Source organism: Zingiber officinale, chromosome 5A (genome assembly GCF_018446385.1).
Source record: "Zingiber officinale cultivar Zhangliang chromosome 5A, Zo_v1.1, whole genome shotgun sequence".
Classification (NCBI taxonomy): Eukaryota; Viridiplantae; Streptophyta; class Magnoliopsida; order Zingiberales; family Zingiberaceae; genus Zingiber; species Zingiber officinale.
The window spans coordinates 73,285,731-73,311,809 of NC_055994.1; the positions used below are offsets into that span (position 1 = coordinate 73,285,731).

General features: G+C 36.1%; 3 protein-coding genes and 1 non-coding gene across 5 annotated transcripts; 2 read left to right on the top strand and 2 right to left on the bottom strand.

Annotated features, from left to right (window-relative positions):
- Window positions 1-482: 482 nt before the first annotated feature.
- Window positions 483-5,623, bottom strand: LOC121980594 (protein STRUBBELIG-RECEPTOR FAMILY 8-like). Of its 2 annotated transcripts, none has more exons than XM_042532696.1 (17): window positions 5,429-5,623; window positions 5,021-5,295; window positions 4,669-4,801; window positions 4,506-4,577; window positions 4,352-4,417; window positions 4,155-4,226; window positions 3,999-4,070; window positions 3,617-3,688; window positions 3,456-3,521; window positions 3,323-3,388; window positions 2,919-3,244; window positions 2,500-2,750; window positions 1,778-2,049; window positions 1,564-1,699; window positions 1,335-1,474; window positions 1,091-1,247; window positions 483-862 (listed from the first exon to the last, which is right to left on the bottom strand). In XM_042532696.1, the coding sequence occupies exons 2-17, from the start codon at window positions 5,175-5,177 to the stop codon at window positions 704-706; spliced, it is 2,217 nt and encodes a 738-aa protein (XP_042388630.1). In that variant the 5' UTR covers window positions 5,178-5,295; window positions 5,429-5,623; the 3' UTR covers window positions 483-703. The 2 variants fall into 2 exon arrangements, with proteins under 2 accessions (XP_042388630.1, XP_042388631.1); XM_042532697.1 differs by having other exon boundaries at window positions 5,421-5,623.
- An 8,880-nt stretch (window positions 5,624-14,503) lies between these two features.
- LOC121983433 lies at window positions 14,504-14,605 on the top strand. Its single transcript, XR_006112487.1, has one exon. It is a non-coding gene; the product is annotated as a U6 spliceosomal RNA (small nuclear RNA).
- A 535-nt stretch (window positions 14,606-15,140) lies between these two features.
- LOC121980595 (nucleobase-ascorbate transporter 6-like) lies at window positions 15,141-20,320 on the top strand. The gene is made up of 14 exons (XM_042532698.1): window positions 15,141-15,694; window positions 16,865-16,962; window positions 17,063-17,239; window positions 17,345-17,445; window positions 17,518-17,593; window positions 17,689-17,748; window positions 17,827-18,011; window positions 18,085-18,181; window positions 18,251-18,337; window positions 18,415-18,473; window positions 18,554-18,645; window positions 18,713-18,790; window positions 18,858-19,018; window positions 19,105-20,320. Exons 1-14 carry the CDS (start codon window positions 15,547-15,549, stop codon window positions 19,321-19,323), a joined length of 1,638 nt encoding a protein of 545 aa, XP_042388632.1. The 5' UTR covers window positions 15,141-15,546; the 3' UTR covers window positions 19,324-20,320.
- On the bottom strand, window positions 19,531-24,211 carry LOC121980597 (spermidine synthase 1-like). The gene is made up of 9 exons (XM_042532699.1): window positions 24,021-24,211; window positions 22,222-22,298; window positions 21,999-22,121; window positions 21,586-21,690; window positions 20,732-20,804; window positions 20,436-20,507; window positions 20,153-20,348; window positions 19,955-20,084; window positions 19,531-19,880 (listed from the first exon to the last, which is right to left on the bottom strand). Exons 1-9 carry the CDS (start codon window positions 24,160-24,162, stop codon window positions 19,815-19,817), a joined length of 984 nt encoding a protein of 327 aa, XP_042388633.1. The 5' UTR covers window positions 24,163-24,211; the 3' UTR covers window positions 19,531-19,814.
- Between the last annotated feature and the right edge of the window lie 1,868 nt (window positions 24,212-26,079).

The window sequence follows — 26,079 nt, forward strand, 5'->3', positions numbered from 1 at the left end:
AAAATAAAGTGCACTCACATTGAAGAAATAATATTATCAATTTGGAAGGAATTGAAATAAAGCTCACAATACCCATTGGCTCATGAAATATGATATGAATACAAATTTAAACAAACAAGAAGATTAAAATGCGAGCCCCCTGACTTGTTGTTTGGTCATCACTCGCCCACCATGAGCCAAATTGTTTGGCCACTCTAATACTGAATTGTAATAATACTTGTTCTATGAATGTTTTAAAGATTGTAATCCTTAGTATCACATCTACTAAGCTATATCCTTCATATTAAAACCTGGTGTCAATATTTTCTTGGTCGTCTTTATTATATTACAATCACTTCTCATAATAAAAAAAACACAAAATAGACCATTCATTCATGTCCTTATTCAATGTCATAGTTTTGAAAACTAATTTTTAATGATAAATTATTAAATCCAACAATTAATCTATAGAGATCAATAAAAATCTAAATTTAACTTCAGCATTATCAAATTAAGATTATCATAATTAATTCTTAAGAATGTGCATTAGAATCTATTATAGATGTAGTGAGGAGCCATATCATACATGTACAACGCAAAGAGGATTGATTCAATGCTGAAGAATACTCGAAAAGGAAAACTTTCCTTCAGCATCTTATAATGTGTATTTATTCTCTCATCTCTTAAGGATCTAATGCTTCTACTTGTGCCATTTTCCCTCATCTTAAAACTTGGATATTTCAGACATGCTTGTGTTCTGATCAGGCACTCTGTAAGAAAACCCAAGTTCGTCTGAGTGCCTCCGGACCACACTTGCTCTTTGCACTAGCCGGACTAGTTGCTGGACAACCTCCGACATCGGGGGGCGGAATTCCGGCTCCGGCTGTCAATACAAAGCATAGAAGACTGACTTTAGCTTTGAGGTTTTGAGCATCTCTAATACTCGAAAGCAGGGAGTGAACTCACTCCTATTGCACAAAATCAAAGGACTAGCTCGCGAGGATTTGTGAAGGAAAGACAACTCAAATCAGTATGTGATATGTGATTTGATCGACTGACTTTTTATTTTTATTTTTATTTTCATTCAAGGAATCAAGAACTAGTAAAGTACCTGAACACAGAGTGCGATTATGTCGGCAAAACGGGAGAGCGATTTTGCTGGGTACATTCCGTTCAATGCAGGATCTACCATCTTGGACAATGCATCGATATCATGAAGTTGAGGAGATGCCCATCTGACTAGAGATTGTTCTGACCTCGCTCTAGAACTAAAGCATGTGCAAGCAAATAGAAAAAGGAAGAACAAAAAACAGAAAATCTAGGTTGAATATGAGAATGTGTGCCGAAGAGTAAACCTATCCAGTGGCTTCCGACCAGTCAGCAGCTCTAACATCACGACCCCGAAGCTATATACATCACTCTTTATGGTATACACTCCCAACATTGCAAATTCTGGAGCACTGTAACCAAATGAGCCAGCTACCTCGGTTGAAACCTATCGTGTGAAGATGCAATGATTTCAGAGACAAACTAAATGATCAATATCGTTGGCATATAACAAATTTAGATAGCTTTTTTGAGTGCCTGTCTCTCTGTGTTTGGCCTTAGTGCAGCTAGACAACAGTCCGATAAGTGAGGATTGAGTTCTTCATCGAGTAGAATATTTGAAGACTTGAAGTTTCTGTGTACAACAGCAGGCAAGCATACTTCATGCAGGTACCTGTGTATAATTCACAATGTAGATAAATTTAAGTATCCGAATAAAGATGGAGAATTTCAAACCGTATACCATGCTTACTCTAGTGCTTTGGCGGTGCCAAGCGCCACTCTTATGCGTGCATTCCAGGATAATATCTTGCTGCTGAAATCGGTAAAGTGCAACTTGTCGTGCAAGGTTCCATTTCCAATATATTCATAAACCAAAAGCCGCTGCCCATATTCAATACAATAGCCTGAAAGTATAACAATGTTTGGATGCCGAAGCCTTGACATAGTTGAAATAGCCTCGAGGAAGTTGTCTTCCTCCTGTAAGGATATTGCCACACTGTCTATTTTTTTAACCGCCAAAACCTGGGAAGAAAACGAGCTGAGATACTTGCAATGGATGATTTAACTACAAACCAATTAATAAGAAGCAGGATGCATTTCAACATGACGACGACAACCAAAAATTTCAGGGAATATGAAACATTAACTAGCAAAAAAAGGCAAACTTTTCTCATTATAGGAATCATAGATAAAGTACAGTTTACTAGTTACATTATCAAAGTTTCAGGACAGAAAATTCAAAGAGCTGTGTGTTAGTTGAATCATGAAAAGCATAAAAAAAAATCATATTCCAATGGCTTATAAGAATATCTCATTGATTTGATCTTATATCCTCCTGCATGAATCAATAGTTTATTTGCCCTTTTGTAGACTATTGAGTAATTGCCCTTGATATGTTTAATAGTTTGTACTTTGTAGAAGTTCCAAAATAAAAGATGAGAGAGATTTGTCACAAAGTAGATGGAAGATCACCTTTCCATTAGGAAGCTCGGCTCTGTAAACCCGACCAAAGGAGCCTTCACCAACAAGAAAATCCTGACTAAAGCTATTTGTTGCCATTTGAAGAGAAGCAACTGTATATGGTGTTGCAGTTATAGGAACTTTTGGACGCTTGCTAGCTCCACTCTTCCCGTGCATCTTCTCAACTATCACAGTGTCAGCAATAGGTTTTGGAGTAGTAATAGAACTTTTCAGCTTCTTCTCTTGCATCTCCTTTGCAATCACTAGTCAAGTAATGTACACAGAGAGTATTGCATAGTTAAACTATTTAATATATAACATCGCAGATAGACCTAAACAAACATAAATCAGTGATCCGAGAAGAATCACCTGGTTCTTAGCATATGAGAACCAATACACTTTTCTTCTCTAAATATGAGAAAGGGAGTAACCTGTATTTGTAGCAACAGCAGCAGGCCTTTCATGATCATTCGCATTACTTGCACTGATATCTTCACTCTTGAGGACTTTGTGAAGGCATAATACAAGGGCGAGTATTATGCAAAGTAGACCAAGTATGGAGCCTGTAGCTATCCCTATTAACAGGCCTGTAGCCAATCTCTTGCGATCACTTGCATGATGTTGAGGTAATGACCTCTGCGGTGCATGCCAAGAAGCTTGACTACTATTATGCACCCTGTGTGGCCTACTTGGAGGCGGTGGCGTGTATAGTGGTGGAGGTGGAGCCAGACTATTGGAAAATGAATTACCTCCAAGTCTATGTATGAGAATGCAGACATAAATCAAGATAAATGGAAGAGAAATATTTACACTGATATCATGTTGGGAAACTCACTCAAGATTTTGAATGGAGCTGAACTCCGGAGGTATCCATCCAGTAAAATGGTTAGCTGCAATGTTTCTGTAATACGAGTATGAGACTGATGTATACAGAATTGAGAATATGAATCTTGCAGAAAGTAACTTACAAATTACTTAGGCTGAGATTTGCAAGAACATCAATTGGTCCTGTCAGTTGGTTGCTTTGTAAAAAACTGTAAAAGAATCAAAATCAAAAAGTGGAAAATGAGGACGCTTTTTCTTAGGTGCATTGTAACCAAAAATTGTGGCTATTAGTTAGTGCACTTACAGACTAGAAAGGTTCGACAAATAGCCAAAAGAGCTTGGAAGATCTCCCATAAAGTTATCGAAAGACAAATCCCTGACAAAAATTGCTTCAGGACTTCAAATTTTATATAGAGAATGATCTTATATACATTCTTAGATTCTAAATCAAATAAATTTATGATTCACACACCAATATTAACACTAAACAATGACACTTTTTTTTTGTTTGACAATTGACAAGTACACGCCTAAATGTTAATGCCGACTAGAATTATTCTTAAACTAATGAACTAAAAAGAATATCGACAAGATTAATTTCACAAACAATAAAAAGGATAGTCATATATCCTACTAGTTATTGAAATAATAATAAAAACTGTAAAAAGGATTCTGAAAGATCTTACAAGTCAGAGAGGCTCTGAAGATTCCTAAAGATATCACCAATTGATTGAGAAAGTTGGTTGTGGCTGAGATTACTGCGATTGATATATTTATCATTAATCGAGTCATACCAAAATTACATCAGATTGAAGTATATAACCCCACAAATAAGGACTTACAGGTAATTCAATTGAGCCATATTGGATATAGAATATGGAAGATTCCCAGAAAGATTATTACCAGCAAGATTCCTGCATCAGTGAGGGAAGAAGATTACTAGAATGTATGGGGAATCAAAATGACTTTGATAATGTTGTAGACTTGTAGATTCGATAAGCGAAAAGACGATCTAAGTACTCAAGAATAAAAACATTACAGATATATAACATTCGGTGGTAACTGATATGGAATGGTCTCTTGTATATTGTTGTCACTCAGGTCACTGTGAGCAAATGCTAAGCAAGCATTAGAAGAAACTTTAACAGAAAATGGATGTGTATCAACAATACTAAGCATGAACGATTTCTCACAGTGTTGTTAAGGACAAGAGATCTGAAAGGAGAAATCCCAGGGAACCATTGAGCCCTAATCCTGATAGCTGACTGAAGAGACACACACAAAAAAAAAAACGGATATGAGTATAAAAAATTGACAAGAGGAGTGGAATTTAGCTCGAAGTCTAGGGTTCTTTACATAGCAGTTACTGCTGAACCAGAACAAGTGATCCCCTTCCACGAATCGCCGCATGGATCGCCGCCGCTCGGCTTCCAACCGGCAAGCTGCGGGGGGCTATTCAAATAAGTGTATAGCACGCCAAGTGCTTGAACTGCAAAATAGCAAATCTACTTCGTCAGTGCTCTACTCTAATCGAAAGCGATTGCAAAGAAAGAAAAAAAAATATTTTTTTTTCGATCTCCTTTCTGAAAGCAAGAACAGAGAAACCCTAAAAAATCGATTTTTTTTTTATCATCTTGGCGATCGCAAATAGTCGGTATGATCCACGATTCAAAATGGAGAACAATGAAGAAAGAATAGAATGGATTACCATCCGATGAGTCGGTGGCTGACTCCACCACGACCGCACCGCCAGTGATGATGATGATGAGGAGGAGGAGGAGGAGGAGGCTAGATGGCAATGCGGCAGCGAGACGGCCGATTTCCATGGAAAAACGAGGAGGATGCCTCATCTCCCCCCTCACCATTTCTCTCTCACACTTCTCACTTCTTACTTCTCATTGTGCGTGAGATGCCAGCGCAGGAGATTCATATGCTTGCTTCCGACAGACTAGTATTGTCGGCCAAGTTTTTGCCTTCCTTTTCCTGCATTTTTTTAAGAGGCGAAGGTGGAGACAAGCAGAGGGGAAGACAAGATCAAGATGGCTTGGACGGAACAAAAGAATCACAAGTAAATATATATAAATAAGACGCTGGTAAGAAGCTATAACACTAGTACACAGTTTGGTAGCTGTCAGTTTTCTTGGTGCAACTTCCTCTCTTCCCTCGATCAACTCTGACATCGTACTTCATCATCAAGCTTACAAAGCTTAAGCAACGCATGCAGAGGAGGAAGAGAGAGACAGAGCACACGAGAAGCTCTTTGTTTCAGAGACATTAGGATTCCTGATCCCTCTACTTGTCCAGTTGTGAGTTGTGCATTAGGATTCCTGAAATCGAATGACCCACCTTGCAGGGAAAAGATGAGTTTTTTATCATTATTATTATTGAAGCTGTTAATTGCTCGAATTGAATGAGGGTGGAGTAGAACTACAGGAGGTGCTTTTACAGCTCCACCAACCCTTTTCCTCCTACCGTATTTCTTTTTCCATTAGTCTGAAATTTCATGTCTGCTGTTGAAGAAGAACTTCCACGATAACTATGAACCGAAAGCACTTGCAAATTTCACTAGAAGTTGAGAAAGCATCATCTTGTGTCTTATATGCATTAAGTAACTTTTCTTTGCCCCGAGAGAGCCGCCTAGCACTTGTCATGCATGTGCTTTTGTCCCTTCACTAACACCATTCTTCATCATGATTATGAGTTTCATTTAAAACTTTGTATTTTAGTGTCCTTCGAGATTGAAGCTGACAAGTTGTTCTGTGGGCACCAGAAGCCTTTCCTTTTTTTCTATGTTTTTTAAAAAATGTGTTTTGAAAGATATTTTATTCCGGAGAAGTTCAACAAATCATGTTTGTTTACTGTGGGATTTGATGCCCCCTCGCCGGTGTTCATTGCGTAGACTCTGATAAGCGTATATTAAAAGGACAGCGTCAGGAAATCTCAGTAGATCTCTGAATTTTGGATTCAGAATATTGCAGAAAACATCTCCATAAATGCAAACATAGAAGATCCTCACCTTTGCCAATATCCGTAATAATGTAATGGTAAAACACTAGAAAGCACGGTTATGTACGAAACTGGATCCCAAAAAAATATCTATTATTGGTGATCAAATTTAAATTTCAATAGAAACGGTTTAAAGGTCAGCTTAATGTACATAAGTTGTTTTTTGAACGATCCTGTAACAGTCACCGGTGAGTAGCCATTGGTATTAATTTGGTGTCTAGTAATAATAAAAACTTATGAAAAGATTTGAGATGGTTAATGACGGTGTGGAGTCTTTAGCATAGTCACTCTGACGTTTAAGCAAATCTTTAATAGAGGAGAATGAAAAAAGGGAAGATAAATAATAGCCTAGAGTTTGTGGATGTGTATGTGCATGTACATGCTCCAGTAGAATCAAACTACTTTTTACAGAGTTATGATCATTCTCCACATGTTCCAAGATCCATACTGACATTATCCATATTTCATAAAATAAATGATCACGTTGTCCACCTCTTTCAGATTAAATGATGATATTTTTATATTTTTTTAGAAATAAGGGCTACATTATCTGCAGAGTAATGATACGCTGCGGGAATAAAAAGCACGAAACGCTGCAGGAATGAGTCATCCACTCCTACGTGGAATGAAAATGCATGACACCTTTCTCTCTCTGTCCACCTCATCGTTGACTAAAACCTTAAGCTGCCCACCCATCTCCTCCGATTTCTCTTTTGCGCCTCTCCCTCTTTTTTCTCTTCTGCGCCGCCACAGAAGCTGCGCGCCTCTCCTTCTTCTCTTCTGCACCCGCCCTCTCCTCCGAGTGCTCTTCCACACAGAAGCTACGCCTCTCCCCCTTCGTCTCTTCTGCGCCCGCCCTCTCCTCCGATTTTTCTTCCACGTAGAAGCACAAAGCAGAGATCTGCCACCATCGAAGCTCCTACATCGCCGAGCGTTCCCTAAAGGCGCACCCCCAGCGAAGCCGCAAAGCTCCTCCACGGCCTAAGCCCTAAAGCTCTTCCACCGCCTAAGCCCTAAAGCTCCTCCACCAGCGAACCGTGCCTTTGTACGAGGTTGTTGTTTTTCCACTTGATGAATCCTCCCCTTATCATTGAGCATTAAGTTCTTCTCATGACATTGTTCTTCTTGAACAAATGCAAAATTATAATTCTGTTTGTTTTCTTGAACAATTATGGTAGCATCTCATTGATCAAACCCGAGACATGTCCTATTCTTGAACAATTTTGTTTGGTTCCCATAAGTGAAACCAATTAGGATATTGAAAGTCATGTTTAGGATATTTTAAATTTGCAACTCTTAGAAAATATCTCTTGCTGATTTTGTTTGGTTCCCAGAAGTGAAATCAATTAGGATATTGAAAGTCATGTTTAGGATATTTTAAATTTGCAACAATTTATACACTAGAGATCTCTTATATTATGTGTGGCCTCCTAAGTATTAGTATAACTTTAACATAAATTACCTAAATTGTAGTAGTTGAGCAAGGATATGAAAGAGAAAGTAGATGGTTTTTGTTTTTTTTATATGAAAAAAATTGTAGGACAAAGGAACAAATATTCATGGCAGTCGGTTCTTCATCATCAACATCTTTCACTCGAAGACGTATGAATGATGCACAAGGTGAAACACCTCATATGTTATGCTATTGTGGGTTAAGAGCTACTCTCTGGACTTCATGGAAGGAAACCAACTCAGGGAGGCGATTTTTTTCATGCCCAAAATTTAGAATAAGTTTTATTTATATAAAATGATTTCAAAACCAACCGTATTTATATGCTTTTTAATTATTGGATTTTGATTAAGTTTATTCGATATTCAGGAAAGGGGATGCGGCTTCTTCCTATGGCATGATCCAGAATTGTCAGAGAGAACTAAGGGAATTATTAATGATCTGAAGAGGGATAACAAAAAATTACAGATGGAGATTAGTGAATTGAAGAAATCTAATATGTACATCGAAAGTGCAGTTGATTGCAATGTTCTCCTGAAACCTGTGAACAACTCTGTTACTATGAAGTTGAGTGATGAAATATGTTCATTGAATAGAAAGTTTAGAGTTGCTATCGTTGTAGTTGTATTTACTTGGATTGTGATGATTTGGAGATGGTTGGTGTAATTTGCTATAAGCAAATAACTGTTGAAGTAATGAAAGGTGTTTTTTGTTTAGAGTTTCTAATTGAAGTTTGCAAATGGTATTTTGATATATAATGCCATTGAAGCAATTTTAGTTGCTTTTTGGTCTTGCACGGGCAATTTTTCTTTTCATTTCCATTGCAACTAGTTTCAATTTCTCTCTCTATTTGTTGTACTTGTAAATGTGTAACATCTGAGGATCCATTGTCTGGAAGAAAAGGAATCAAACAACACAATGAGAATTTTCCAGATGGTGAGGGGCCAGCACGGGCATATTCATCCCTAGGGAAGGTAAAAGAAAGCACTAAATTCTTTTGAGGAAAAGATTAAAACTAGAGTAAACTATTGAGAACAAAACAGAAAATCTAGATCAAGAATACAGGATGCAAGCAATGTGATAAGAAAACTGCAACAAGATTCCTCCAAGTTATCATCCGAGATACTCGTTGTAAAAGACAAGGTAATGGAAGAATCTAAGCGTGATAACAATGCTGAATATGAAGTTCAAAGTTTAAAGGAAAACTTTTCTGGATTAAACTCTAAGAGGGAGCAAACACATCTCCAACAAAAGATATATCTTGAAAGAATATCCAGTCTCGAACTATTACTCTCTCAAACGGAAAATGAGTTGAAGAAAATACAAATCTAATAGAAGTTGAAGAAAATATCTAAGCAAACACATCTCCAACAAAGTCTGGAACTTTGTAATAGAAGTCTAGAGGAGGACATGCTCAAGCTCAAGGAGGAAAATAATAGCTTAAATGAACAGAAATTTCACTCTACTTGATGCTAAAACGTTTCCAGGATGAAATATTCTTGCTGAAGGAAAGGGAAATGGAACTTGAAGCTAAAATTGTAATCCTCTTAGAAGATAAAAAAGTTCTTGCCCAAGAGCTTTATCATGTCAAGGAAGAAAAGAATAACTTAGAACAGAGAAGAAAGGAATAACTTATAACAGAGGCATTGAGATCTAGTGGAGAAAATGCATGCGGTCAATTTATGTGTAGAGTCCCTTCGGGCAGTAATTAAGGAATTACAAATTGGAAACTATAAACTGAAAGAGGCTCCAAATGATGCAAGCTCATTACAAATTTTAATTGGATACTACTTACAAATTTCAATTAGAAATATAAATCTAATTGCATTACAATTTTCAATTGGATATATAACTACAATTGGATACTACTTACAAACTTCAATTGGAAACATAACTTAATTGCATTACAATCTTCAATTGCATTACAATATTCAATTAAAAAAGAGCCCAACATAGGGCTAACATAAACATCATTGCAACCCCTCAAGCACACAAAAAGAGTCTAAATGTCATGAACATAAACCCAGCATATTCTCTCTCTTTTGTCATCAACTCCATTTCCCCGGCGCAGGCCTTAGTACACAACCTGCAAAATGAATAAGAGCCTCAATGAATAAAAATCAAAGATGATGAAATTGCTGGGCTGAAGGAGAAGGTTAAGATGATTGACATAGTAGACATATAACCTTCAAAGAACTCAAAGTTGGATTAGAAAGAGAGTGGGTCTGTTAAAACACATGAATCTTTATGCGCTGATTCGATTGTTAAATAAGCTCGGTTGCTTTTCAAGTGAAAATTACCAAAATCTGTTTAAAAATATCATTGCTAACAAACAACTTGAGAAATCAATGTCATCTGTTGCTACTTACAGCTATAAAGTTATTGTTAATTTGACTAGACAGCAATAAATTTCATCTGGTGAAATAAAAACATATGAAGTAAGCAATAAATTTGACCAGACACTAACTGTCTAGTAATCAACGAATTAAAGCACCTATAAAATGTTTACAAATCATTTCCTTCCTAGCTAGGTATGTGCAAAGACATTCAAAAATAAATGTGAATTTTTCACCTAAGAAAGCTCTGCATACCTTTCTTTCAGGATCTTGCAAAGACTGATTATTGATCGCAATCATATTGTAGTAGGCTTTCTTTAAAACATCTTTGGCGGCTTGAAACAAATGACAAATTCAGGTTAAAACAAGTTGGAGAATTCATTTCTTGCCAAAATTTCATGCATCTAACTTACATTTTTACTGGACTCATCATCGATCATACTTGGAGAATTCATATTTGATAACTCATCTTGCTTTTTATCAACTGTAGAACCCTGTAGATAGATGTACTTATGTTCAATATTAACAAATTACAAAAGCAAAATCAATTATCACTAAAACATAACACCAAAAGTATATTTCGCCAAATATACAACCAAACCTTTTTTTGAGACTTTGTCTTCGTCTTTTTCACAATTTGCTCAATTTTGGATTGTTTTCGTTTCATCGGTGGACGTCCACGAGACCTTACTTTTAGAGGACTGTGAAACTGTTTGCTCTCATTTCTTAATTCTTCATATATTTTATTGATGTCCTGATAACTATCCAATGAATCACCAATATTTATATCCATAATCCTTTTTTTGGCTTCTTTCAATATCCCTGTTAAAACAAAGCACCTCTCATCATTTTTTGACCCAAGCTGCCCCACTTCTTGTAACAATGGTTGAATATTATTATATCTTTGTCGTTCCTCTGCATGAAGATAAGAATCATCATAAATATTGGTGATTCCTTGATATCCACGTTTAATGTCTTTGCGCCATCGTTCCAATATATAATTTTCTGGAACTATAGTGATATTTCTTTTCACCATAACTAACATCAAATGTCTACACACAATTCCACGAAACTCAAAGAGACGACACAAACACTTCATCTGAGATTGTAAGTCACTATATTGTACCCAGAAAGAAATATTTTTTGGAGTTGCTCCCTCTTTCCCATATATAGTTTTCGTCACCTCAAAAAAGAGTGTTGACCCTTCTTGCTTCACAAATGTAGTGTTACAAAATATCAAACCTCGCAATTCATCTTGAAATAACTTGAATATTTTGTTAGTGTAAACACTTTGAAACTGTTTTTCAATTGGATTGCCACTAATAACCGGAATGATTGAATTGAAAGACGTAAAATCAGAATTATCTTCCTTTTCAATCTTACTTTTCAAAGCATTGTCATATTGTTCAATAAACTGCTTCAAAGTTGTTTTTGAATGAACATAATCATCAAAAAATGTATTCATACTTTCGCTTCTTTGACTTGTCGACATCCCTGCCCAAAATTTATCTTTCAGATATACAGACATCCATTTATGACGAATTTCATATAAAGAATTCAATCAATCATTTTTCTCCAAGTTAAATTCTTCGATCAATTTTTTCCAGTTGCTATCACATTTTTCAGATGTTATAGAATTGTAAACAATATTCTTCAAGTTTCTCTTTATCAACTTATAGTTGGCATGACTACTAAACTTTGCTAGAAGTTTTTTCATAATATGGCAAAGACATAAACGATGATGAGAGTTCGGAAATACCTCAACAATTGCAATTTCCATGGCTTTGCATTGATCTATAATAATAGCTCGTGGAGCTCGTCCTCTCATGCATGTCAACCATGATTTAAATAACCAAATGAAAGTTTCAGAATTTTCTTTAGATATCAAACCACAACCAAGTAATATAGATTCACCATGATGATTTACTCCAACAAATGGAGCAAATGGCATATCATAACTATTGGTAAGATATGTAGTATCAAATGTAATGACATCAGAAAAAGAATCACATGCAACCCTAGATCTTGCATCAGCCCAAAATATATTTCTTATGCGAGAATCTTCATCTACGTCAATCACATAAAAGAAATTTGAATTTCTACTTTGCATACGACAAAAGTAATTATTCAAGGCTTCTGCATCACCATTCCCAAGCCTTAATCTCCGTGATTCAGCCACATAATTTCTACATTTTCTCTCATCAAACGATAAGTTTTCATAGCCACCAGCTTCAACAACAAATGATTGAAAACTTTTACTCAAAGTTATTCCCGCTTGATCATTTAACTCTAATTTCCTCTTAGTTTGGGAATCTAACACTTTATTACATCTAAAATGTCTTGACTTCCTTGGACTTAATGCATGATTGTGTTCAAGTTGAATACTCGTAATGACACATAATCCATCATTTTAAACTGTAATATTAATCTTTGCTTTGCATCCGTTTTACTACAGGGTCTAGGATAAAAAGAATTTGTCACTCTATGAGCAATCTTACCATTTTTAGAGCATCCAAACGAAAAATACTTCAGCTGGCCATCATCTCCTTTTTTGGAACCCAGCTTTGAAATACCGAAACCAAGACTCTGGGCATAGGATTTGTAAAAATCACGAACTTTTTCTTCAGCTGAAAAACACATCCCAACTTGTGGAGTATCAACTCCATTTGAGCTTGACGAATCACCCAACACTTGGAAATCACCCTCAATTAATAGTTCTTGCTTCATAACAATTTTACAACCTAAATTCAAATAAAATAGCTATTAGCAAACTTTTATACAATGAACAAAGAAGAGAAATGATAGGCTATAAGAAATGGCATGCTGCAAGAAGAGAAATGTTGCAAGAATTACAAATAAATAAACAATATATATAATATAAATCAAACCATAGTCATATGAATAACAAAATCTCAAATCACAAATGTCAACAGCAAGAGATATTCTCTAAGAGTTGCAAATTTAAAATATCCTAAACATGACTTTCAATATCCTAATTGGTTTCATTTCTGGGAACCAAACAAAATTATCATGAGAAGTGCTACCAGAATTGTTCAAGAAAACAAACAGAATTATAATTTTGCATTTGTTCAAGAAGAACAATGTCATGAGAAGAACTTAATGCTCAATGATAAGGGTAAGATTCATCAAGTGGAAAAACAACAACCTCATACAAAGGCACGGTTCGCTGGTGGAGGAGCTTTAGGGCTTAGGCGGTGGAAGAGCTTTAGGGCTTAGGCCGTGGAGGAGCTTCGCGGCTTTGCTGGGGGTGCACCTTTAGGGAACGCTCGGCGATGTAGGAGCTTCGATGGTGGCAGATCTCTTCTTTGTGCTTCTGCGTGGAAGAAAAATCGGAGGAGAGGGCGGGCGCAGAAGAGACGAAGGGGGAGAGGCGTAGCTTCTGTGTGGAAGAGCACTCGGAGGAGAGGGCGGGCGCAGAAGAGACGAAGGGGGAGAGGCGTAGCTTCTCTGTGGAAGAGCACTCGGAGGAGAGGGCGAGCGCAGAAGAGAAGAAGGACAGGCGCGCAGCTTCTGTGGCAGCGCAGAAGAGAAAAAAGAGGGAGAGGCGCAGAAGAGAAATCAGAGGAGATGGGTGGGCAGCTTAGGGTTTTAGTCAAAGATGAGGTGGACAGAGAGAGAAAGGTTTCATGCATTTTCATTCCACGTAGGAGTGGATGACTCATTCCTGCAGCGTATCATTACTCTTAGTCGGGGTGATACAGAATTGAGATCAGCATATAATTAGACTTGGCACGAAGGCAGGGTTGTACGGAGTTGAGATAAACTCTTATTGACTTTAGAAACCCCATGATTTCTTCCGTATCATCAATTTATATGACCAATAAACTAGAATACGATCATCTACCTGAAAATTAATCATACGAAATGTGGACATCTGAATTACTAAAACAACATAGAAGATTTTTCACTTTTTCTATTTCTGAAGATTATGATCTGTAATTTTCTTTGAAGGTTTCTCAAAAAACAGATCTTGTGTAATTAAAAATTCATGATAATTTTCAACGGATGAATGGAACATTTATAAATGTAAATGTTTAAGCTGATTTAGAAATGTCATACTGTGTATAAAAAATGAAAATTATATTAAATTAACCCAGTAAACTATTGGTTGCTGCGTGTACTAAAACTTGCTAATAATAACACGCAAAAATTGTTAATTAGGGTGCAGTAAAATGCCTTTGTCTGATTGTAATGGCAGTATTAAGGTCATTTGTATTACCTCATGAGATCCGCCAAATTTAATTATATAAATCATGTTGCAACGCTGACAGTTACATTTAATTTGACTTGAATATTTTTAAAATAAAAAAAATCACTTGTGACATTTTAAATAATTTGTTTTTTTACAAGTCGTCATTTTATTTTTTTTAAAAAAATTATCTCTTCGTAGACCTATTATAAAATTAGAACTATACACAGAAGATTAGCATGTCCCTGTGCATAGATGACACACATAAATCGAATAATGATCCAAAATTTTTTAGATTAATAAATCTTTTTGTCCCATGAACAGTGTCATAATTAGTCCCTCCAGTAATAAATCAGAGATCTAGAGTTTAAAATTCAACTGCGATGTATTATTAAAAAATTTTCTCCTTAATGACTAATGGACCTGAGAATGCTGCTTGTCAACGAGTCTCTATCTATATTTTCTTAATTTATCCATCCAATGAAAAATGTTTAAGGAGTCAGATTGTTCACATCCCAATTTGACATTATTTAACCTCAATTATTATTATTATTATTATTATTTTACATATATACTTAATTACGTGGTAAAAAAGATGATTTCTTCGTCTATTTATTTTTAGGTCAATACAGAAAAAAAGTAAATTAAAGTTGATTACCAATTATTCGTATAGATGACTAAAATATATTAAAAAAAAAAAAAAAAAAAAAAAAAGAAAGAAAGACATACTCGAAAGTGCGAGTTTCAATCTTAAGACATGCGATAACACCTCATATATCACGCCGACAGGACAGATGCGTACTTAATTAGCCCCTGGAGCAGTTGGTTTCCAAAGGAGATTCGCTTCCTTAGATATGGATTCGAATCGTGAGGTAGCCAGCCGTGTAATCCCAACGAAATTACTTCCTGCATGACCACCCAAACGTTTTGATTGCTGACCACACTGTAAATGTAAAGTAAAGTTGCCATTTACTGGAAATGTATATATTGCGAAGAAACTGGCGGAGGTTCCACGGCTGCTTTCCTGCTCAGCTCTCGCCATTTCTTCTGCTTTATTTTATATATATATTTATTTATTTATTTATTTATATTTGGTGTGGTTGTTTAGTTGCAATGGTTGGGTGCGTGTGCGCGCATGAAGGCCTATTTTTTTGAATGCAAGTCTCCTTTTGGAGGTTGTTTTTTTGGAAGGTTTTGAAGGTTTCAGGTTGTAGGAATATACGTGAAAAAGGATGACAGGAGGAGGCAGCAGCGACGACGGCAGCGGAGGAGCCCAGCGGGCGGCGGTGCCATCAAAGCCGGAGGAGGCGGCACAGCCGCACCAAGTGAAGGACCAGTTGCCCGACGTTTCTTATTGCATAACTAGTCCTCCTCCGTGGCGTGAGAACATATATACTGCTTATTTTATTTTTCATTGCGATTTTTGGTGCATTTAATTGAATATCCAAAAGTTCATCAAACTTTATAGTTTAATAAAAGGCAACTTATTTACTAAAACATCTCTCTATCTTTCATCGGCTTCGTTACTGCAAATCTAACGATCTATTTGGTGTGGTTCCAATATTTTTTATGAGTAAAAATGTTTAATAACTCAGAAATTAAATAAATACGAACAAACTCAAGGACTGCTAGGAGTATATATATATTTGAACAATTTTTATTCAAAGTAATTGATGGCTAATAGTTGATTGGATGGTATTTAGTTATTTATTAATTAGAAAATAAATTTATATTTGATTGTTAATTATTTTGAATAATTATATTTGATCCCCTATGAGATTAAGGGATGGTACGAATACTTCAATTAGATTGGCTTCCTTCAAGACAGGCTTCAATTAGGTCGATCTCTTTCAGGTGAGACTTCAATTAGATTAGCTTCCTTCAGGCTAGATTTTAGTTGGGTCGGCTTCTCCGTAAGTCAACCTTCTAAATGTCAAGTGTTATAAGGATCTTCTGTTGTTTAGAAAAATTCAATGAAGATGTAATTAAGATGTTAGAACTTTAACATAGCTCTTTGTCACTCAAATCCAACTTGAGAGAAAAAGATGGAGAAAACGAAAGGCGAAAACTACTGAAAAGGAGAGTAGAATACTATAACGGATTAATTTTAAATAGAAAGTGAAAGGATGATTTAATTCTCAAAGACACATCTCGCCCTTTTCTTCTTAGAGACATAGTTCTTGATTATCGATGCTTCAATAATCACCGTGTTAAATTAGAGTTGTACATTGGGGTGGATAAAATTCGGATGTGACCTAGACGGTCTTAACTTGAGGTCTTCTAGCAGAGTCAACTTAACTCGAGTTCGATTTGACCTGACTTAAACTGGGCTGGTCTTGACTCAAGTTTGATTTGGCTTAACTTCAAGTTCGGCTTAATTTTGATCTAATTAAATTTAGTTTTAGTCTAAATAATTATTAAATGTGCATCTCATTTTCTTGGTAATCTTCTAAGTCTTTTAGTGTTTTTTTTTTAATTTTATTTTAAGCCCTATATATAAGATTATTAAATGCTTTTAAATCTAATAATAATTTGAAAAGTAATTTACAGCTGAAGCCTTCCTCTTAGGATTCCAGCACTACCTTGTAATGCTAGGAACTTCAGTCATCATTCCTACAGCTCTTGTTCCTCAAATGGGAGGAGGAAATGTGAGGCTCATCAATTTCGACCAATTCTGCAATTTAATTCAGGGTTTATATAATTTTAAATATTTGCAATTGATCGTGCCTTGTTAAATAAAATTCTTAGGATGAAATAGCAAGAGTGATCCAAACCCTACTGTTTGTGGCTGGCATAAACACCCTGCTACAGACAACGTTTGGAACTCGATTGCCTGCTGTGGTTGGTGGCTCATACACTTTCACTCTCCCCACAATCTCAATCATTTTGGCTTCTCGCTACAGTCACATTATGGACCCTCATCAGGTGTCTTGGATCTAATTGATCATGTTCATAATATATATAGTTCTTGAAACACAAGACTTGTCGTTGCTGTTGTTCTTTAAGTTGGAAATTTTGTGTGTTTTTCAGCGATTTTTACGCGTCATGAGGGGGACACAGGGGGCTCTCATTGCTGCCTCAGCTGTGCAGATCATACTAGGCTTTAGTGGCCTATGGCGCCTTGTAGTAAGGTTCAGTATCAACTACAATTTTCTCCTTTCTTTTTTAACTTTAAAGATCATATCGATGTAAATTTGATGTAGATTACTGAGTCCTCTTTCGGCTGCACCACTGGTTGCTCTGGTTGGCTTTGGCCTCTACCAACATGGATTTCCTGCAGTAAGATTTCCTCTGTTGAGAGTTCACAAACAATTGTATTTCCTTTTTTTGTTGTTGTTGTAAAATTCTTAAAGATACATGTTACATGGTCACAGGTTGCAAAATGTATAGAAATTGGACTTCCGCAGCTAATACTGCTCATAATACTTTCACAGGTAGTAGCAAACAAGGAAAAACAAATTTAGATCTTTGCTAACTAATGAATGATTCATTGTTCTTCAATAATTTTTCAGTATATTCCACATGCAATGCAATCAAGGAAGCATGTTGTCGAACTGTTTGCACTCGTAATCTCGGTTGGAATTGTATGGCTTTTTGCCTTGATCCTCACTGTGGGAGGTGCATATAGACATGCACCTAGAAGAACTCAACTTCACTGTCGTACCGACCGGTCTGGGCTCATCGGAGCATCTCCATGGTAATGCACAATATATACATATTTAACGTCTATAGTTTCATGTAATCCACTGGATTGTTAATGATGCCGGCAGGATAAGAATCCCCTACCCTTTTCAATGGGGGACTCCAACTTTTGATGCTGGTGAAGCTTTTGCCATGATGGTTGCTTCATTTGTTGCTCTTGTAGAGGTACCTCGTCTCCATCTTCTCCTCCCTTTGTTAGATCATGATTTTACCTAAGCTTATGAAACATTGCAGTCGACTGGAGGTTTTATAGCTGTTTCAAGGTTTGCAAGTGCCACACAAATGCCACCATCAGTTCTAAGTCGAGGTGTTGGATGGCAGGTGTTAAATCTTTCTCTAATCATTTTTCTGAAAACTTTCTTTTATCTGCATCACTTGTATCTTTTGTTTACTACTAGGGAATTGGAGTTTTGCTGGATGGGATATTTGGAACAGTGAACGGATCCACTGTGTCTGTGTAAGTTCATAGATTGATTTACAGGATGAGTGTATTTTGATGACTGAAAAATTCAAAGAAAACGATTGAAATTAATGCAGTGAAAATGCCGGTCTGCTGGCTTTGACTCGTGTTGGTAGCAGAAGAGTAGTTCAAATATCTGCAGTGTTCATGATCTTCTTCTCTGTATTTGGTGAGTAGCTCAAACATAATTGTAGCTTCTTTGGTTTATATTTGAACTTAAACTCATGTTATTGCAGGAAAATTTGGAGCTGTTTTTGCCTCTATTCCAGGGCCAATTCTTGCAGCTGTGTATTGTCTTCTCTTTGCATATGTTGGTAGGCTTCTTGTGAACATATACAATTAATCTTGCAGCTCAAACATGAACTTTTGCTCCATGAACAGGTGCTGCAGGTCTCAGTTTCCTTCAGTTCTGTAACTTAAACAGCTTCAGGACAAAGTTCATTTTAGGGTTTTCTGTGTTCATGGGTTTATCAGTTCCTCAATACTTCAATGAATATACTTTTGTTGCTGGCCATGGTCCAGTGCATACTGGTGCTAGATGGGTATGTCACTGATTGAACCATACACAATTCTATTTGGTCTAATTTCGTTCTCTAGATTTAAAAACTGTGATAATCTCGTTCTCCAGTTCAATGATAGCATCAGCATCTTCTTCTCCTCGCAAGTGCTAGTCGCCGGCTCTGTAGCATATTTCTTGGACAACACTCTGAAAAGAAATGATGGCACGACGAGGAAAGATAGAGGATATCACTTTTGGGATAGGTTTCGATCGTTTAGATCGGATCCGAGGAGCGAGGAATTCTACTCATTGCCATTTAATCTCAACAAGTATTTTCCATCAGTCTGAGTTTGAGCAAGAAGGCAAGGTTCTCTCTGCAATTCTTCAACCCTTTTCTCCTAGAAATCATATGGCAATGTACAATCTTTTTGCCCACTGCATTTCTTCTCAGGTGTCGACTAGTTTTCATGTCGTAATGTCATGACTAGATAGAGGTTCTTCATAACATGACAGGTCTGTAATGCAGCAGTTTGCAACTTCTTAAAGAAGTCGAAATATGAAACTTGTGCCTCTTGTGTAGCATTAAAGAAACTAGAGCAATTTTCTAGTGGAACGATAGTTTAGGGACAGTTTTCTTAGGCAGAAATAATACAAAACTGGAGCTATCCAAAATAAGTTTTAAAGGGAAATGGGGTAACAATTGTCTTTGAAACTGAAGATTCCTCTCTTCAGATCATTATGAAATACCAGATGGCAACCGTAATCGACCTTAGTAATCCCTTATCGTTTCAGGGATCATGAACTGCTGAGTTTTCTTGGCATTCATCGGGTGGTGCATCTCAGCGAGCTTTGGAACCAATGACTCTCTTTGCAAAAGAAGGCAAACAGAATGCAGCAGAATGGATCTGGGAAAAAAGAAGAGCTAAGTAACTGAAAGGAATGTGTGTTCGCTGTACAACGCTTCCGGTGGATTAATTACCTCAGAATTATAAAACTTCAAGGGTCCCATAGATTTGATAGAAATCTCATCCTGATCAATGTGGTATACAGGATGCTGGAAATCAACTGCTGGTCCTTCGGTTGAACAAAGCATGAACCCGATAACTCCACTGCATTGATGAATCATCAGTAGCCACATGTATCCATTCAGTGAACTACATGAGGTTAACAGCCATACCTTGGGTATGTTGGAACAGTCGTCCAAGCATAACTCACAGAGCCTCGGAAGACCTGGCGACAAGCAGAAACAATGTCTTCGATCAGTTGCATATGAAGCCATATGCTCTCCGCTTGGGTGCATACAACTCCACCTGGGCGAAGGGCTTTAGCAATAGACTCAAAGAAAGGCTTCTCAAAAAGTTCTTGAGCTGGACCTGATTAAGCCAAGAAACAAAATTAGGATGCTCCAAGGAAACAAAAACAGATAATAGAGAGTTGATATGTAGAGAGTTGATATGTACCTATTGGATCAGATGAATCCACAATGATTGCATCATAGGTACCTTCGGGAACAGCTTTCAGAAATGCAACTCCTGCATTTTTTTATACTATATAAACCAAGTTGCAAAAATCACAAAGAAATATCCCAATTATTCCTATTAGCCAAACTAGCTTGCAGTATAGGCAAGGTTGCCAACTAGCTTAGTTAGTAAGAGTTGGCAAGGACCTTAACCCTAGCCCTCCCCCCTAGTAAACCCTAAACCATATTTAGAGCAACCAATTCTTTTGAGACTTATCACCCAGAAATAATTCTTACCATCACCAATATGCAGAGTGACACGAGGATCCTTATAACCAACAGCGAGATGTGGAAAGAATTGCTTTGAAACCTAGAACAAGAAATCAACTTCTCAGATCACAGTTTGAACATTAAAGCATGTGAAAGTGTAACTCTTGATTGATTGGTGAAAAGCATTTTGCATATGTAAAGATCCCATTGAGCCTCTACTGATCAGATAATTGTGTCAATTGTAGATTGAATTCCAGAAATGCAAATTAGAAAAGTTATTTAGTAATTAATTATCAATATAAGACAATACATTTTAAAGTAGTATTATAGAGCCTGCTCTACTATTATTAACTAAGTATTACAGATGTATTACCATTTGCTTGTTCTGAGTCCTAGCTAGGTAGGGTGTTTGCATGCAACATTTTTGTTTTTTCCTTTTTTTGGATAAAAAGAAAGACAAGATGCATAGAGTTGTCAATTTTGACATACTTGGAGTTTATATAGACAATTGGATGAACTCACTATGTTTGAGAATGAAACTACAAAAGCAAGGTTTTAAATGTTGTGCTATTTTGATTGGCTCAGCTGAAACACCATATTCTGCTGCCATAAATCATATAGTTACTGCCAAAGGAGCTATCCTTCTTGGTCAGTTCATATTTTAATATCCATTTTCATAATTTCCTCTTGTTTTCGTGTTTCAGTTTCATGTAAGATAACTACCAACGGCATGCCTGATTTTAATGTAGTCAAGTTAAAGCATTCAAATTTTTTGAACCAAGTATAACACCCTACACAATTAGGGATACCAGGAAGAAAAACCATGACAGAATGAAGATGAATAATCGATTGTAAAGCACAAAATTTATTATTTTACTCACATCTATAACCATCTTATCAATCTCGCATATATCTATTTGCTCCACAGAAGAATAACGTGAAACTTCTCGCAGCACACCTCCATCACCACCACCAATAACCAGTACCTGAAATATATCAGTCAATCAATCCTACAATATTGGCATAAATTTAAATAATATAGACAAGAAGTCCACATATCTACTACTGCAGGCTTTTAAGGAGGACCTGGATACAGTTTAGTGCAGACCATGCAGCAGCACAACAAGTATTTGAGTTGCACATAAATAGGGGAAAAATTAAAAGGTTATAGTAGAACCCTTCAAGCTGGATAAAGATAGCTTGGAGTGCACAATTCAATAGCATAATAGACCATCTGTTCCATTTTTTACTTTGAGAAGGTAAGTAGGTAATAAAATTTAATTTGTATATGCACCTTTCTAGGATTTGGTATTGAGCACAATGGAAGATGAGTAATCATTTCTTGGTAAGCACATTCATCTCGGTCTGTTACTTGAATCACTCCATCTAAGACAAGAACCTTGCCGTAGGTTGATGACTGGAAAAAAAAAAAAATCAGCCTGTGGAAAATTCTGCTTCACAAATGTCACAAACAATGGAAGATAAAAATCATATGCTGCTCAATCAGTCATAATTACCTGGAATACCAGTACATTTTGGTAATCTGATTTTGCCTGAAACAAAACCTTTTCAACCTTCAAAGAGTGAGCCTCTCCTACATAAGTTACCAGAAACATATGATTATCAATTTCAGTAAAAATCAAAGAAAAGCATGATAAGAAAAATTCTCTGCATAGAAACACATATGATTACATAACTGAAAACAATAATGGTAAAAATTTGCATGTTCTGCATGATTTTTTTATTATAATTTTTTTGCAGGGAAATCTACAATAATTTTATGAGAAAATTGGCAGTAGAGAGTTAAGGCTCTGTTTGCCCTGTTGACCCAAGAGGAAAAGAAGCTGGAGAGAAGGGGAAAATGTGAAGGAGAGGAGGTGCAAAAAGAAGGGGAAACAAGCTATTTAGCTGGGTAAGTGGACAAGGGTGAAAGAAATAGAGCGATAAGAATCAAATGATGAGATACCCTCTCAACTCTCATCTTCCTCTCTTGCACCTGCCACTGACACACCCTCTCCCCATTCACACTCATCACCCACCCACACGCACCCACTGCTGCCCAGAGCACCTTCCCAGACACTTGCTCATTCACTCACACCACCTCCCTTACCCCACTGCAAGCACCACCCTTCCCTACTCTTGCACATTGCAAGCAGATGCTGTCCTCCCATGCTTCATGCCAGACACCGGATGCAGGATGCAAGATACTAGAACTCATCCTCTTTAGACATTGGACATTGGATCGCTATGCCAACTCTCTTTTCCAACCAGATCTAGGACAACATACAACTTGTAAAGTGAGGTAATTGGAGGGATGGGTAACAACATCTTTTTGCAACTATTTCTATGGAAGTCCCCCACTTCCACCCAAAAATTGGGCAGAAGCATATGTGATCAAAAGGCTTCACATAAGGGGGGCTCAAAGGCCCTTCTATGGTATCTTTTGAATCAACGGAGGGGAAGGAACCAAGCAGCCTCAGGTAATGTGCCTTTCCGCATGTAAACAGACACCAATAGTCACATACAGTTCATCTTATCCAAAATAATTCTTAACAAGGTTCAATTCAATTATAGCACTCACCAGATATCTTCTTGCAATACATTATTAACTCGGAGGTGGAACTTGATGAATGGTGCAAAATTTTCAGAGTCCTTTCATTTTCCAAAATTTCCCAACTACTTTTCTTTAATTCCCTTGATAATATACCGAACTCACCACAAGGGCACTTACCAAAAGAAGGAAAAATAATAACTGGCTCCATTAAAGAAAATAAGAGATCATGTGCAGTCTTGGTGAGATGAACAAAAAAAATAGTAGAAAACAGGAAAGTAGCATTTTTCTACCATCATAAAAAAGCATAATCATAGGTTTATCAAGCATCAAAATGATATACACAAATTTATTTTCAGTTGATTAAGTGATATCCGAGAAATCAACATACACAGTGGTAATATAAACATTAGGGTTTGGCTCCTTTAGCATCTTCCATTTCATCCGCAAACGCGAATGCTTAGAAAAAATCATTGATATGTCCAAAAAAAATCGATTCTTTTGGAATTTATATCAAGGAAAAACTTATTTGACCTCAAAAAAACCCAAAACAGGAGAGTAAACTGAGGCAAACTCTATGAATAAGTATAAAAAAAACAACTTTTCACTACTCCAGAGGAGCACCATAGCCAAACCCTAGAACAGCAAACCTAATCTGAACTCTGAGGAGAAGAGAATACTCCGAGAACCAGGCGGCACAAACCCAGACCAGTTCCAGAGGAAGGAGGGTCACCGATAGGAAGAGTCGAGAAACGGATCGCGGACCTGGCCACATGGGGCTGATCTCGGAGAACCACCCAGGGATGACGGCGGAGATTCCATCGGACGCCGGTTCTTCCTCGCTCGGCGTTGCTCTCTTCGCCACCTCCTCCACCTCTCTATCCGCCGCCACTTCCTCGCGCTCCATCTCCGCTTCTCCACTTCTTCATCCCCTCACTCTCTATTTATCGGCGCGTGTATCGATGACTAAACTACGAAAAGAAGATGCAGGTTTTTTTTTTCAAAAATAAGAAAAATATTGAAATAACTTTAAGTATACTTTAATACTTTTTAAATTCCTTTTTGGGTGTAATTTTTTTTTTTGTACCAATGATGTAATTGTATAATAACAATCTAATTAGTTACCTCATTTAACTTTTCATAAGATTTAAGTAATTTATCACATATATTACTTTTTAAACAATATAATAAAATTTATATTATTTAATATAACTTATTTTATATGATATAACGGTAAAATATTTAAGAAAAAAAAACATCAATTAAATTTTATTAGAGTTGAATATTTTAAAAATTGTGAAAAACGTCTAATTTAGACTAGTTAAGAATGAATTTTTTTAAATAGGTATTATTAATGTTTTTTTATTTATTCTACTATTTAATGAAAAAATTTTATAGAATTAAATTAATTATCTTAAAATTAATCAATATAAATTAGATATACGATATTGATTAAAAATAATAATAATAATAGTCATAATCATAATGTAAGGAAGAAAGAAAAATTGTATACGGTTCCTTTATTCTGTCCATTAGAGAATAAAGCTCTGAAACACGACACACTTTATGCGGCGCAATCTACGCGTTCAATTGGTTTATATCAAGATAAATCATACTAAAAATTTGAAAGCAAGTTAATCAATTAATTATTGGGCATGATTGAAAAAAAAAAAATCAATGATAAAAATAAACTCCGTTGAATTATTGGGCATACCCATCCACCACAAGAAAAATTAATAATACTGACAGAATTACTGAGGAAAAAAAAATTCCGTCAGTAATTATCGAAGGAAATTAAATTCCGTCGATACAATTATAGCTTACCGATGGAATTTAGTTTCCGTTGGTGTCGGCAAACCCGGTTTTTAGGGCACCCAACCCCTTTCCCTTTCACGCGCGCGCTGCTCTTCTCCCCTCCGATCCTAATCTCCGGGTGTCTCCTCCGATCCAGATCTCCAATGATTCGATACGTCTCCTCTTTCTCCCTCTCTCTTTCCTGAGGATGCTCCTCCCGGCGCCAGTAGTAACTGACGGTCGGCACCGCACTCTAGTTCTTATAATATTAACGTAAAGTTTATGTTTTAACATTGTGTAAGGTATTTGGTCACATCTACATCATGTAAATATTCTATCTACATGACATTATACACATGACATAAACGATGACATGACTATAGATGATGATATGACACATCACAGCATGTCATGACACATCACACATACGGCAAGATCTAATCACATCACTCAGATAGCAAAAACTAATTATGTTATAATTAATGCATCTACATGACATATAATATGATGTGAACATGGCATAAATTTAAATATATTATAATTCTATTTTGTCAAAAAAAAATGTTATAAATTTGATTTTAATAAATCAAAATTTATCTAATTAAATTAGGAAATCAATTTCTAAATTTAATTAATATATCTCATCTAGAATCTTTCTATCAAAGAGAGAAATTGAGAAAGAAATAAAATTTAAAGAGAAATAATTTATTTTAATATTAAATATAATTTTATTAAAAAAATAAACATAAAAAATATCGTGTCCAAATTTTAAAATAAATTATAAAAAAATAATTAATAATAAGTATAACCAATAATATTTTAATTTATCAAACCTAACTTATACTATTAAAAAATTAAATATTACTGTTCAAATCTAATTTTAATGTAGAATAAATTAAATATTACTGATTAAATAAATTTGGTAGATAAAAAATTACATGACTAAATTTTAACTTTGGTTATAAAAAAATTAAATATTACTGATAAAGTTGGTAAAAAATTGTAAAAATAGATTTGACTAATTCATGGA

Excerpts from the sequence above, each read along its gene's own strand:
- LOC121980594 (XM_042532696.1), bottom strand. The coding sequence starts at position 5,177 with ATGGTGAGGGGGGAGATGAGGCATCCTCCTCGTTTTTCCATGGAAATC. Across the intron at positions 4,071-4,154 it reads ATGGCTCAATTGAATTACCT|TAATCTCAGCCACAACCAAC; the intron begins GTAAGTCCTTAT and ends TATCAATCGCAG. Across the intron at positions 1,700-1,777 it reads GGCACCGCCAAAGCACTAGA|GTACCTGCATGAAGTATGCT; the intron begins GTAAGCATGGTA and ends AATTATACACAG.
- LOC121980595 (XM_042532698.1), top strand. The coding sequence starts at position 15,547 with ATGACAGGAGGAGGCAGCAGCGACGACGGCAGCGGAGGAGCCCAGCGG. Across the intron at positions 17,446-17,517 it reads CTATGGCGCCTTGTAGTAAG|ATTACTGAGTCCTCTTTCGG; the intron begins GTTCAGTATCAA and ends AATTTGATGTAG. Across the intron at positions 18,012-18,084 it reads CTCATCGGAGCATCTCCATG|GATAAGAATCCCCTACCCTT; the intron begins GTAATGCACAAT and ends TGATGCCGGCAG.
- LOC121980597 (XM_042532699.1), bottom strand. The coding sequence starts at position 24,162 with ATGGAGCGCGAGGAAGTGGCGGCGGATAGAGAGGTGGAGGAGGTGGCG. Across the intron at positions 21,691-21,998 it reads CAATACCAAATCCTAGAAAG|GTACTGGTTATTGGTGGTGG; the intron begins GTGCATATACAA and ends GATATATTTCAG. Across the intron at positions 20,508-20,731 it reads CACTCTGCATATTGGTGATG|GAGTTGCATTTCTGAAAGCT; the intron begins GTAAGAATTATT and ends AAAAAAATGCAG.